Source organism: Psittacula echo, assembly GCF_963264785.1.
Source record: "Psittacula echo genome assembly, chromosome: 3".
Lineage (NCBI taxonomy): Eukaryota > Metazoa > Chordata > Aves > Psittaciformes > Psittacidae > Psittacula > Psittacula echo.
Window position 1 is genome coordinate 61,092,213 of NC_137736.1, and position 12,743 is coordinate 61,104,955.

General features: G+C 39.2%; 1 protein-coding gene across 1 annotated transcript; it reads left to right on the forward strand.

The window, feature by feature from the left end:
* Positions 1-1,328: 1,328 nt before the first annotated feature.
* On the forward strand, positions 1,329-12,743 carry IL18RAP (interleukin 18 receptor accessory protein; the record flags this gene model as incomplete). Its single annotated transcript, XM_080613534.1, has 10 exons — positions 1,329-1,374; positions 3,293-3,557; positions 3,661-3,835; positions 4,602-4,776; positions 6,929-6,997; positions 7,253-7,373; positions 9,062-9,216; positions 10,077-10,214; positions 11,555-11,725; positions 12,373-12,743. 10 exons carry the CDS (start codon positions 1,329-1,331, stop codon positions 12,741-12,743), a joined length of 1,686 nt encoding a protein of 561 aa, XP_080469660.1.

Below are 12,743 nucleotides of genomic sequence, written 5' to 3' on the forward strand. Positions count from 1 at the left end.
TATTTCTCTCTCTCTTTTTGCTATTATTATTATTTTTATAATTATAGTATTTTATTTTATTTCAATTATTAAACTGTTCCTATCTCAAGCCATGGGTTTTACCTTCTTCTGATTCTGCTCCACATCCCACTGGGGAAGGGGAGTGTAAGCCAGCAGCTGAGTGGTACTTACGTTGATGATCGGGTTTAGACCATGACAGTGTCTTTGCCATGTGGGCTGTTGGGTGATATAACTCATCCTTTGTTTTATACAGTATCAATAGGGGTAGAGATGAAGCCCTAATGAATGCCCCGAGAGAGGTCTTTGCAGTTGTCATAAACCCAGATTCAAGAGTAAGGATCCATTGATCCTTTTACAGTGGATAAATCCTAAAGTTTAGGAGGGCTTCTGCCCAGTGCTGCTGGGAAACTGTCTCTTTGTTCAGACATATATACTGGTCAGGAGTTTCAGGATGATTTTGAAAGATGAATGGGGTGATGACCGTTGGCGGCAGCCAATCTGTTATAAAGCACCAGGATGCATTAAGACAGGAGAGTTAACCTACTCTATGTGACCTCCGGGTGTAAAAATAGATCATTCTGCTCACTTGCAAGGAATAAAGATGTGCTGAAGAGAATGATGACTAAAGTGCCCCTCTCTACTCAGAACAGCTGCGTGAAAAAGTGTAGAGTGGGAGTTCTTTTCACGTCTTTTGCTAGCTCTGTGTGCACTGGATGCTCTCTTGCTGCCTGCCTGCATGAGTGGTGTCTGATTTGCATGAGGTGACAACAGACGAGGGAATAGCCTTTGCCCGACCTTTCTTTTTTTCCTCTGGGCTGACTCAGTGCCTCTCTGGCAGATGTGCAAGTGCAGAGTCACTCTGTGGCCAAACGTGCAAAGGAAAAATCTCCTTGAGGTCTCAGTTGCATAACATGAACATCAGCAAAGCACATGGCCTTTACTCCTGAATCAGGCACTCCAGACATGTCAATCACAGGCATTGGGTATGTTCTTACTAAATACACAAATTAAGCCATGGCTGTTGAATATGCATGATTGACAGCCTGCCTCCTGTCTAGCCCTGTGGTTGAGAAGGCTGTGGTACACAGATGAAACCTCCTAGTAGGAAAGACAAAACACTTAATGCAATCGTGTTTGGGGTTTCATCTTGTATAGGGTGCTGTAATATAGGGGTCTGGGTGCAGCTGAGTGATTTCAGGTCCTGCTCCCGCATCCCCTGGGTGTCCTGGTCTCAGCTCAGAGATAGTATGCCACAGAGCTGATACCTTATGGTGGTGTGGATGTTACCTTGTTGGGCAGGTCTCTGCTAGGGTCATTCAGGCAGTGCAATGCAGGACTCTGGTGCAGAAGTGAAGCCTGATGCTGCACATATAGGTAAGTCATAGAGGAGAAGGGTTTTTTTAGGTTCCTCTGCAGACCCTAATTGGCATCTTATGGTATATCCATTTTAGCTGGTAATAAAGCCCAATAGGAGCATGTCTCTTGGGTGAATGAGTTAGAACCAAAGACCTGGTGTCTATACAGTACATGCTTTTAGGGCTTTCCTTCTGCATAGCTCTGCTCCAGTCCAATGGGCTCAATGCTGGTTGTAGCTGCAAAGCATCTTTAGATTTGATAATCCCAAAGGAGTCCAGTTTACACATTCTGAGCCTGTTGGCCTTCAGGATAAAACAAATCTCCACGTATTTTAGTGCCAGTTATGCCTTTCTCAGTCTGTTGCTGATAGCTGTCATTAGCTAAAGGCATATTTTGTTGTTTGGTATCTAATCTATTGGAGGACAGGTTCCTCTTCTAACAGCAGCATCTGCTGCAAGACCTGCATTTCCATTCCAGATGTGGAGCTATGCATTGCTGTAAACTTGGAAATCCCTCCATAAGCAATTCTATGCAAGATATATTTAAGAGGATGTTCATATTCTTGAATATCATCTACCCTGCATCTGTGTGAAATAGTATGCATAGGAAGAGTGCTGCAAACCCCTTTTCAAAAGGCACAATATCTGGAAAATACTGTCTATAAGTTTTATAGAGATACATAAAAAGATATGTAATTGCCTATCTATGTTACTGGAGTATTATTTGGAAAAGAAAAAATCTGTCTTCCTCTTTTACAGAAAGCAAGATGATTCTTAAAGAAAATATCTCAGAATATCAACCAAAATCGGTAAAGAAAATCATGCTCACTTTGTGCTGGATCCTAGCATTGTTTGTCAATGGGGCAGAAGTTACGGAGATTAACTTTTTAGGTAAGAGGCTGCTTTGGTGAGGTTTGGGGTTCATGGCGCTTTTTAACAGCTGAGAAAAGTGGATCTGCATTTTGACATGCCTTCATGACTTTTCCCTGCACCTGTTTATACTCGTGTAAGGGAAACAGATGTTTCTAGCCTTTCTGTAAACTTTTTAAGTGTTGGTAATGCAATTTACTGTAAATAGGATTAAAAAATCAGTTCCCTAATGAAAAGAAAATGGCAAATGTAAAGGAGAATTTCTGAGAACCAAATGGAGAAAAAGAATTGCTTCTGTAACTCCTCGAAGTCTCCAGCAGCTGGTCCAAGCCCACACAATCTATTTGAAGTAGCTTGATTCAATTCAGTTCACAGAGAGAAACCAAAACAGACAGTCTCCCAGGTGGGCAGGTGAGGAACTGAAGATTTCATGCTGTCACTTCTGCTGAAGTGAAATCCTACCATATTCTCAAGGGTTACCACATCTTGACAGGCTGGAGGGGTTACACAGCAAAGTCAGTCAGCCTTCAGAGAATTTGGGGGTAGGTGACCGCAGCTTTCAGCATCTAAAAATCTGTTTAATTTTAGTGACGGTAGCTGAAACGTAAGAGGGGACAGATTTGAAAGCAGCATGACAATAATGATAGTCAACCTTACCCAAAATATGGAGTATGCTTGGCAGGCTCTCCTTCTTCAGGCTTATGTTAGTCCCTTCTCCATTAAGATGAGGAGGACTAGAAAAGCTGCATCTGCTTTCCTACAGAGTTGAGATTTAACAGGTTAGCGCTCGTGAAAATCTTTGGTTCGCTAAAAATCTTAAGCTATTTTCACATTAGGCTTTTAAAAAAGGCTTAATAAACGTCTGGAAACCTTTGGATGAACTTTTGAAATCACTGGCAAATTTCATGTTTAAGGAAATCAATCCTCTATTAGTCACATCTGGTCACATAAAATTATTTAACAAAAAAGAAAGTCGTATTTTTGTAGTATTCCTAATTTTATTTTTAAAACATGACAACTGTGTGATATTTCAGGTGGTGTTGATATTTTATTGTCCTGCTTTTCAGGATGTTCCCATGTTGAACCTCAAATATGGTATCGTGCAATTAGTGGTGAGGAATTTGTTTTACAATGTGCTTTACCAGATAGAGATGCTACCCACATTTATAACAACTCACTTCCAAAACAACATAAGGTGAAATGGTTCTGGCAAAAAGACAAAGAGCCACTGAAGGCTATCAAGGAAAGCTCTAATCCTGCTCTTCAAGGGGATGCACTTTGGTTTAAACCAGTAAGGGACAGTGATTCTGGAGTGTTCATCTGTATAATATGGTATGTAATGAAACAAAAGGCTTTTATTTCTATACAAGAATAATTGTTTTCTTTTGCTTTCTTTTGTGTATTAAATGTTTAACTTTTTTCCTGCATCACTCAGGGAAAAAATCCTATGTCTCAAAATTGTTTTGGAGGTTCAAACAAAAAAGGTGGCAAAATGTACAGGTTATGACACAGGCATGCTCTATCTTCTTGCTGGCAATGGGAATTCAATAACTTGTCCTGGGACAAAATGCTACAGCCATATAAAAAAGCCAGATGTAAAATGGTACAAGGTAAGAGTCACTGTCTTGAGCATTCAAAAAAGCTCAGTGGTCTAGTTAATGCTCATGTGCCATAGTTTTGTGAATTCTTGTTTGGCAGACAATGCAGCCTGAAAAATTGAACCCAAAAGTAGAATCTCGAATTGCTACATATCAAGTTGGTATGTAAGAGTTTTGATGAAATTTGCCACACCCAAAATATCATTCCATGAAAGAGAAGCCTAGAAATGCTTTCTCTCCAGTGGATTTTTTTCAGGAATTTAATTAATGGAAAATTCTTAGTGGTCTTAGAGAATATGAATACACTGAGTCGAAAAATAGGGGAGCTTTTCAAAAATTAGTGAGTTTTGATCTTTTTAATAGAACAGTGTTGTCAATCTCAGATAATCCAAATCATGATTTATTTCTCATGAAAGAACATAAAATATTTTCAAAAGAATTTATTTATAAAAAAAAAAAAATCCAGTCCATCAAAAAACTTCAGTAATAGTTTAATTTAGATTAGATTTATGATTTCACATTTCTCTCAAGAATCACAAATTTAAAATATTTTTTTAATGATAATCACATATTATAAACCAAAATTTTTTTTAATATCACTGACAAATGTCCTCAGATTCCTAATAAATCTTCTTTTGTGATTCAATGTAATGAGTTTGGCTTAGCTTTACTGCCATGGTAATCCTATCCAAATATCCTAAAATATAATTTAATAACAGCAACAATAACAACAAAAGACTTCTGATTCCTTGATATTATTTTTTTTTCTTTTTTTTAGGATGGTCATCAGATAAAGCATAGGAAAACCAGAAAAAGTCTCAAGCTTAAGCATAATGAAATCTACATGAATCCAACCTATGACAAAGATGCTGGAATATATGTGTGTGATTATGTTCTGTATGACAACACTACCAAGTGGACAATGAGAACAACAGTTACAGTAGAAGTCATCAGTGAGTAATATAATAACTCAGAATAAAATACCTGAAGTAAAGTCTGTTTTCTCTATTCTTTCCTACCCTATTTATGTCCTTTGTTCAGGCTCTTGTTCTGAAAAATCCATAAACTGAATTTGCTACATGATTATTAAAATCCTCTTTCAGGTATTCTGAGGACATCTTGACTAGAACCTTCAATTATAGAATCATAGAATGGTTTGAGTTGGAAAAGACCTTATGATCATCTAGTTCTAGCCCCCTGACACGAGCAGGGAAACCTTCCACTAGACCAGGCTGCTCAGAGCCCCATTCAACTTGGCCTTGAACACTGCCAGGGATGGAGCATTCACAACTTCCTTGAGTAGCCTGTTCCAGTGCCTCACCACTCTCACAGTAAAGAATTTCCTCCTTATATCCAATCTAAATCTCCTCTGTTTAAGTTTGAACCCATTACCCTGTGTCCTATTACTACAGTTCCTGATGAAGAGTCCCTCTCAGGCATCCTTGTAAGCTGTTCAGTAACAACATATAGCATAAAATGCCATGATTTTCAAGATCTAATTCCACCTTGGATTTCTTGTGGTTCCCAACAGTGGAGACCAAGTCTACAAAAGGATTTAGATCTCTTGATCTGAGAGTAGGAATTCGTGAAACTCCAACTGGTGCTAATGAGTGTTAATCCAGAACTCTATGGCAGTTTGATATGGCATGGCTTTATATTCTCCTCCAAACCATGGTAACTTCTTCCATAATATTTACTATCCTCTCTTGCCCTTCGGGTGAAGTGCAGATATTGCCTGAGAGCTGTTGGACAATGTCAACAAGGGAGCATGCTTGAAACTCAGGATCACAAAAGAGGGAGACTGTTTAAATTGCTAGAAGAGAGATGTGGTTACGCTTTACTCCAGATGCCTGTGGTTGAGTGCTGGTTGAGACTCTTATTTCAATCACAGGTCCTAGAGGAAAGTACAGCTACTTTCAATAGTACAGCTACTTTCTATAGTACAGCTACTTTCTATATCCTGAGCTGGATGAACCAAATACAGCTGTTTTTGTCTAACAGCATGGGACCCATTCTCAGCATCCTTGTTGAAAGTGGACCACTGTGGAAGGGAGAACAAGATTTAGGGAGCAAAAGAAAGGTATCAGGGGAGGCAACCTGGTTCTATGGTCTAGTGAGGACATCACTCCTCTGAAATTCCATGGTCTAGGGGAGTATAGCACTCCTCTGAAACAGCTGTTCCCTTTTTTGCAGATGTTTGATGCATTTGGTACCAAGAAGTCATGGAAAAAATATATACTCCCCACCAGAACAGGGTCTTGAAACCACACCTCACCAGCTTTTGAGACATCTGTGTGCTGAGTTACAATACTCTTTCACTCCTTTCTCTGGCTATATTCCTGAAATATTTTCCAATCAGTCATGAAATAGCCCTGCTTTTATTCTGATCACACTGAGCCAGAGCTAAGCACTGTGCTTCTCAGTTCTTTTCCCTTACTTCACAGCACAGCCAGAAAAACATTTGAAAGGAGCCATATACATACGTAATTGACCTGAATCTTGCATACATTTCTCTTCTGCGGCTTGGTTTAAAAGAAAACCCGAAGTGTTATGTGGCACCATTTCCTGCAGGATGGGACTTTCCTAGAATATCAGAGCTGTGGGTTTTAGCACCTTCAGGCTGTTTATCCGGAGGCTGGGTAGTTGCTTAGTAGCTGTATGAACTGTGGGTGCTATTATCTGTGCCCTTTGATAGCCCTTATGAAAAAAAAAAAAAAAAAAAAAGAAAAAGGTTATTTTAATGCAAGTATCTGTGCTTGTGAATGATTTTGTGCTCTGTGTGTGCTTCATGGAATGGGGATTGGCATGGAACTCCTTCAGGGGATTTTGCAAGGGTAGCCCCTAATTTCTGAGTTCTAAATAACCTTAAGTGCAAGCTACAGTGTCTCAGAGTAACTGAGATAGCAGGTCTTTAAGTAGCTATATAAGGTTTGTGGTCAAAAATCCCTGATCTGTGCAGTCTCAACAACTGTAAATCACCCTTTTGGATTTTGGTGTCTGATTTCCACCTAACATTTAAAAAAGAAAATTCTGTCAGATATTTTCTCTGCTCTTCTGCACTGATGATAGTATTGTAGTTATTAACAGTACTCCTGTTAATTGCAGCAAAAAACACTATCCATCCACCCAACTTCTTGTATCCCATTGGTGTGATGATCCTTGAAGCAGAACTTGGTAAGTTTGATTCCTTATCTGAAAGTGAAAGAAAATGTTTAAATGAGATATTAATAGATAATAAAGATCTTGATAAAGAAAACAGTTTTGCCTTCTAGGAGTATGAGAATTTTATACAAAATGTGTTTTTTTACTTGGTATGTATCTTTGTGGATATTAAAGGAATCATCATGTGTTATATAGGTCCCAGGCTATTTAAGAGAAAGATATTCTGGTAACCTACATACAAGATTTTCCTGTTTTAATTTGTTCCAGGAAAGCCACTTGAATTGGAATGCCGTGTACAGTTTGGGTTTGAAAGAGGTTCTCTGACAAGGGTAACATGGAAAAGAAACAACAAAGAAAATATAAATGAGAAATTGAATCAGGAAACACGGTAGGAAAAAAATCCCAGTAGTCTGATTACTACTAAAGTCAGCAGCTATAAAAACCCTTCTACAACTTTACAGCTTTACTGAATACATTTTACTGAAAGAAACTCAGAAGGCTCTGTTCTTCAATTTATTAATGTGTATGTCCATGAGCATGTGACAGGCCCATGCACTTCAGTTACAAAAGCACATAATGATGACCATAAAGTGAAGAACTTAAACTTTCTGCACAATTTTAACTCTTCTTCCTAAAGCTTTAGCCTATGGACAGCTTCAGCGTGAGTGGTGCTTCGTTGCCTGTGCCTGTATCAGCTTTTTTCAAGTGTTCCCTCTGTTGTACCTTGCCAGCAACTCACACGTTCTGTCTTTTGAAGCTGTCTCTGAATGTGGAATGAACCAGATCAGTAAAACAGTACTGTGGACACTGAAAGGAGTTTGGGTGCCTCAGACCTTGGGGTTAGGCAGTCTGAGGACTGAATTTCAGGACACTGAATTTCAGGATTCTCCCCTGACAAGAATTAACCAGACCCTGTAGAAAAGCCACATGCAGGGGAAAGATTTTCTGTGACCTGGGGTCAACCCATATAGTCACTTTTGCAGTGTCCAACTTGGGCAAGAAACAGTGAAGACAACACAGGCAAGTGTGTCTCTCACTAAACAATCCTGAGTCATCTTTATGGAGAAAATCTTCTGTACACCATGGGAAGCTAAAGCCCTGCTGCCACTGCTAAAATTCAATTCTTAACAGGAGTCATACGGGGAAAAAAACCCGAATTATATTACACACACACATGCACATATTCATACTCCTGTGGTAGATTAGAAATCTGATTTTTCTAATTTTTGAATGTTTAGCTTTGTAATGTTCTTCTTACCAGGTTTTTAGCTTTTTGCATACAATTTCTGTTCATTTTTTAAAAACCCAAATGACTAGAACATTCCCTACAGACTTTTGGTAGAGGTTGAATTCTTGCCCATGCGCATGCTTATGTACCTTGAGTTAGCAGAAGTAGGGCCATGGTAGACTGTCATTTTGCAATGTCAAGATGTGAGGTGCCCTCAGGACCACCAAAGATATGCCTGTACTTGTGGCTTTCAAAGAGAAATGCTGAGACACAGAAACCTTGGGTTCTAGAGTTTTTGAAGACACACATCTGTCCCATACAACCCTCACTCAGCCCCAAAGGGATTCCTTTGTTACCTCTTCATTTCCCATACTTCTGTCCCTTATACCTTATTCTGTTTGCCTCTCTTGTCCTTGGGCTTTTTACCACTATGCAAGAGGCTATGCTGCTCAGTCTTTTTGCCCATCTAGTTCTCTCTTGTGGCTCCTTTTGAAGTTTCATTTCCCTCCATTTCTACCCTGAGAATATTTTTTACATCTTAGAAGACCACAAATACTCATACAGAAGTCAAAGGGGAGCTATATATTTAAAACTAGGCAAGTGCTTAAGAATTTTGTTGAGTTGATGAATTAAGAATAAACTCTTCAGTCTGCACGCTATTGATGTTAGTAGTATTTTCTTACAATGTAAAAACTAAATGGAAGTTCCAAACCAGAATATCACATCATTGTCAAAAGTTCAAGATGAGTGTTAGGAAGTTGCAAACTCCTCTTTGTGTTTAGGACATTTGAAGATGGTGTGCATGAGCAGCAAAGGTATCATGCAAACACATATTTTTCTCTCTTTAGTGTTTATCCAGAAGGTTTAAAGGGGCACACACTTCTTCATGTTGCAAAACTGAAAGAAGTTACTGAAAGGGATCTTGGAAGCAACTTCACATGCTTTGCTGAGAATTCAGTGGGGAATGCCACAGCTATGATCCAGCTGAAAAGAAAGCAGAGAGGTAAAACTATCAATGGATGACTATTTGCCCTTGAAGACACATTTTGATTTGCTGCTATGAATTCATTTTGCATTGACACTTTAGCCAGCTGCAGACATTTCTTGAAGCTGGATGGGAGAAGTTTGATTTGCCAGATATCTAGAAAGTCACATTATTCTGACTACTTAGGAAGATGGGGCTATATGGAGACTTATTGCAGGCAAGTGGGCCAAGTGGAAGCTGGAGAGTGACTGGAAGAAGAGGAGAGTAGCATTTCTCAACATTAATAGTTAGTCTACTAAACCAAGTCAGAGCAGCTGCTGAAAGCAATAGTATTCCTTGATTTTCATAGGACATTTCTCCTTGTTTTCCCAGTCCTTAGCATGCATGTTTCTGAGAAGTTACCATAACTGGTATGAATGTGGAAGCCTTTCAAGCAAAGAACAAAACTAGAATCAGTGTTGAAATTAAACCATTGAACTGTAATTCACAATGGAGATTCATCTTTGGAGTGGCACGGGAAGTCTCCAGCAGGGCACTGTGTGCAGCTATACGTGTTCTGATGTGACAATTCCAACTCAAGTGATGACTACTTTCAGCCCTGCTGAGTGTATCACAGACCATTTTCTATGTGCTTTCCATCACAGATTAGCTTTTAATACCATCAAGGAGAGTCTATTCAAAAAAGATCCCTGATGGTAGACTGAAATTCTGTTAAGGTTTGCAGCTAAATAACTTCCTGACTTCTCTAAGGTCTGCCAGTGGCATAAGAAAGAAGATTGTGAGATGGTTTGCCCCCATTTTTGGACTGAATTTTTCATCTAGAGTGTCAATATTTTTTTGGAAAGCCTGAGTTATGATGCACCCTTTTCTTTCTACAGTGTTTCTCTTACATGTCCTGTGCAGTGCCATTTCTATTCTATTTGCATTACTTTTGTGCATTGCCTTTATTTACCAGCACTGGATTGAAATAGTGCTGATGTACCGAAGTTATCTGGTCCCCAATGAAGCTACAGGAGGTAAGAAACATTACATAATATTAATTTTATTCATTTTTTCTACTTCCTTTTTCCATGTGGGTTAATCTGGTGGGAATTAACCGTTAAATTAAATTCTCCTACTGACCCTGCTCTCTTTGAGTCAATACAGTACAATACAGAGGCTGCTAAAGCTAGCAAGATGCCCAGTGGATTCAGATGGAAAAAAAGTCAGGCAGTGTGGAGGAAGTATATAACACCAACTGAAATGTCACAGTTAGCCTTTTACAAGATCTCTTTTTTAACCAGGGAAGATTAGAGTAGGAAGTTGAATTTTTGCAGTAACTTTTCAGGGAATAGTAGAGCATCTCCAACATTCGAACCTCATTCTCCCAAAGCATTCAGCAGAACCTCTGGATAAGAATCAATGGTCCTTGCAGAACTGAGTGAAGAACTCCGGACCCTATTGTATTTTTCACTGGAAGACAATAATTTCTCACACCGACTGAGAAGGGTACATTTGGGAAATATTCATATTTCCTTTCTAAAAATTATGTTGACCGTCTTTGCATGTACACCAGTGATCATCTTCTGATATTTCAAATCTTCATAGTAGCATCACTCCATCATTTCAGCTAAAGTGGTTCTCCAACATAGTAGGCAGTATGAAAATGCATCAGAAATGACTGTGCCTGCTTCAAAGAACTTAACATATAACTTTCTTACATGAGCTGAAAGAAATCTGGTAGTATGTGACCAAGGAAATTTTTCAAAAAATTCTTGAATCTTGATGCAGATTGAGATAGAGGTGTCTCGGTCTGCTTTTGTGTTTGCATGTGTGTATGTGCATTATACGTGAGTGTGAAATAACTGGATCTAGTTATCTATAAATACATACGTAGTGAGAGAGAATTAACTGCCCTTTTGGAAAGTATTTTTGTGAGCCCTAAGGCAGCTGGAAAAAGTGATTTGGAAAATCATTGAAAATTTCCCCTGTATTTGGTAACAAATTGATTTAAGAACCTCTGGAAAGTCCCCTTAGAGATCACCCCATATGTCAGTAGGACGAAGAAAGACCTGCCAGGATTTGTGCACTGAAGTTGAAGACACAGTTGGCTTCCATTCTCGTGGCTTCTGTCCTTCTCCCTGAGTCTCATGTACCACATGCACACAGTACCATTCACAATGTGGGGGCATGGAGTGTACAGACCAATTGTGCCTACCCAGCTAGCTTTCTGCCTAAGGGGATTGGCCATAAAATGTGTTCTCACCTGTTGGATTATGCCCTACTTAAATATGTATATATGGAAACTGAACATTAAGAAAGAAGCTGAATGCTTCAGACAGATTTGCTTATGTATAGTGTTATTTATTTATTTTAGATGGCAAAGAATTTGATGCGTTTGTGTCCTATGCAAAACTGGACTCTTCTGAAAGTGACTCGACTCTAATTAGTGAAGAAAAGTTTGCCCTGGAGCTTCTTCCAGATATGCTGGAAAATAAATATGGATACAAGTTATGCATTTTTGAAAGAGATATTCTCCCAGGAGGAGGTAAGGTCCCTGTGGATGGCAAAAAAATCTTCAGTTCTTTATAAAATTGTTTTTCACTTTCCATAAAACATTATGCACCGAACCAGCAAATGGTACATTTTGGTACAGGAATTTCTGCTCAAATCTCATGTTGTTTTGATCTTTATGTCTGGCCCCTGCGCCTCAGGCATTTGTATGTTTAAGTGTGGTCTCTGGGAGCTACTAGGCTGAGATAAAGCTTCTCATCTAAGAATTTCTTTGCAAGCAGACTCCATTCACTGGAAAGAAGACCACAAATATTTCAGTAATTGCCTCCTGAGCTACTTTAGTCGATGCTAGCAGCAGTAATTAGAAAGCCCTCAGTACCTGTCCCTGGGGAGACAAAGAAAGTGCAAGTGCCCCTTGAGACTCTGTTTAAGTAGCAATGAAGTGAGTTTACATGTCAGCTCTGTCCTCTACCTCCTGAGCAGCAAGTTTAATTCTTCAGGCTGCGTAAGAACAACAGCAGCACCCTCTGATAGCAAAGACGTTTATAGAGGGTTATGTGATTGCTTAGCATCCCTGTTTTTGGTTTCCTTATTTCTGGGTTTTAGCTGTCTATAAAGGAACTGATAAGTTATAAAGTCCATTATAGAATGCAGTAATGTTCGTTGCCATTTCTTCTCCAGCATACACAGATGAAGTTGTTACAGCTATTAAACAAAGTAGACGAGTAATAATTATTTTGAGCCCAGCCTACGTCAGTGGGCCAAGCATCTTTGAACTGCAGGCAGCAGTGAACTGTGCCTTGGAAGACAAAAAGATCAAACTGGTATTAATAAAGTTCCAGACTTTCCAAGAGCCAGAGACTTTGCATCCAGTAGTGAAGAAAGCTCTTCGGATTTTACCAGTCATTACCTGGAAGTCTTCTGTTTCTGCTGCTCCAAATAAGTTCTGGAAATATATGCGTTACCACATGCCAGTGAAAACTACTAAGGTATTGGGAAATTGGACCTTAAAGGACTTTTGCCTAAGGTTATTCAGCCTGGTATATCGATAG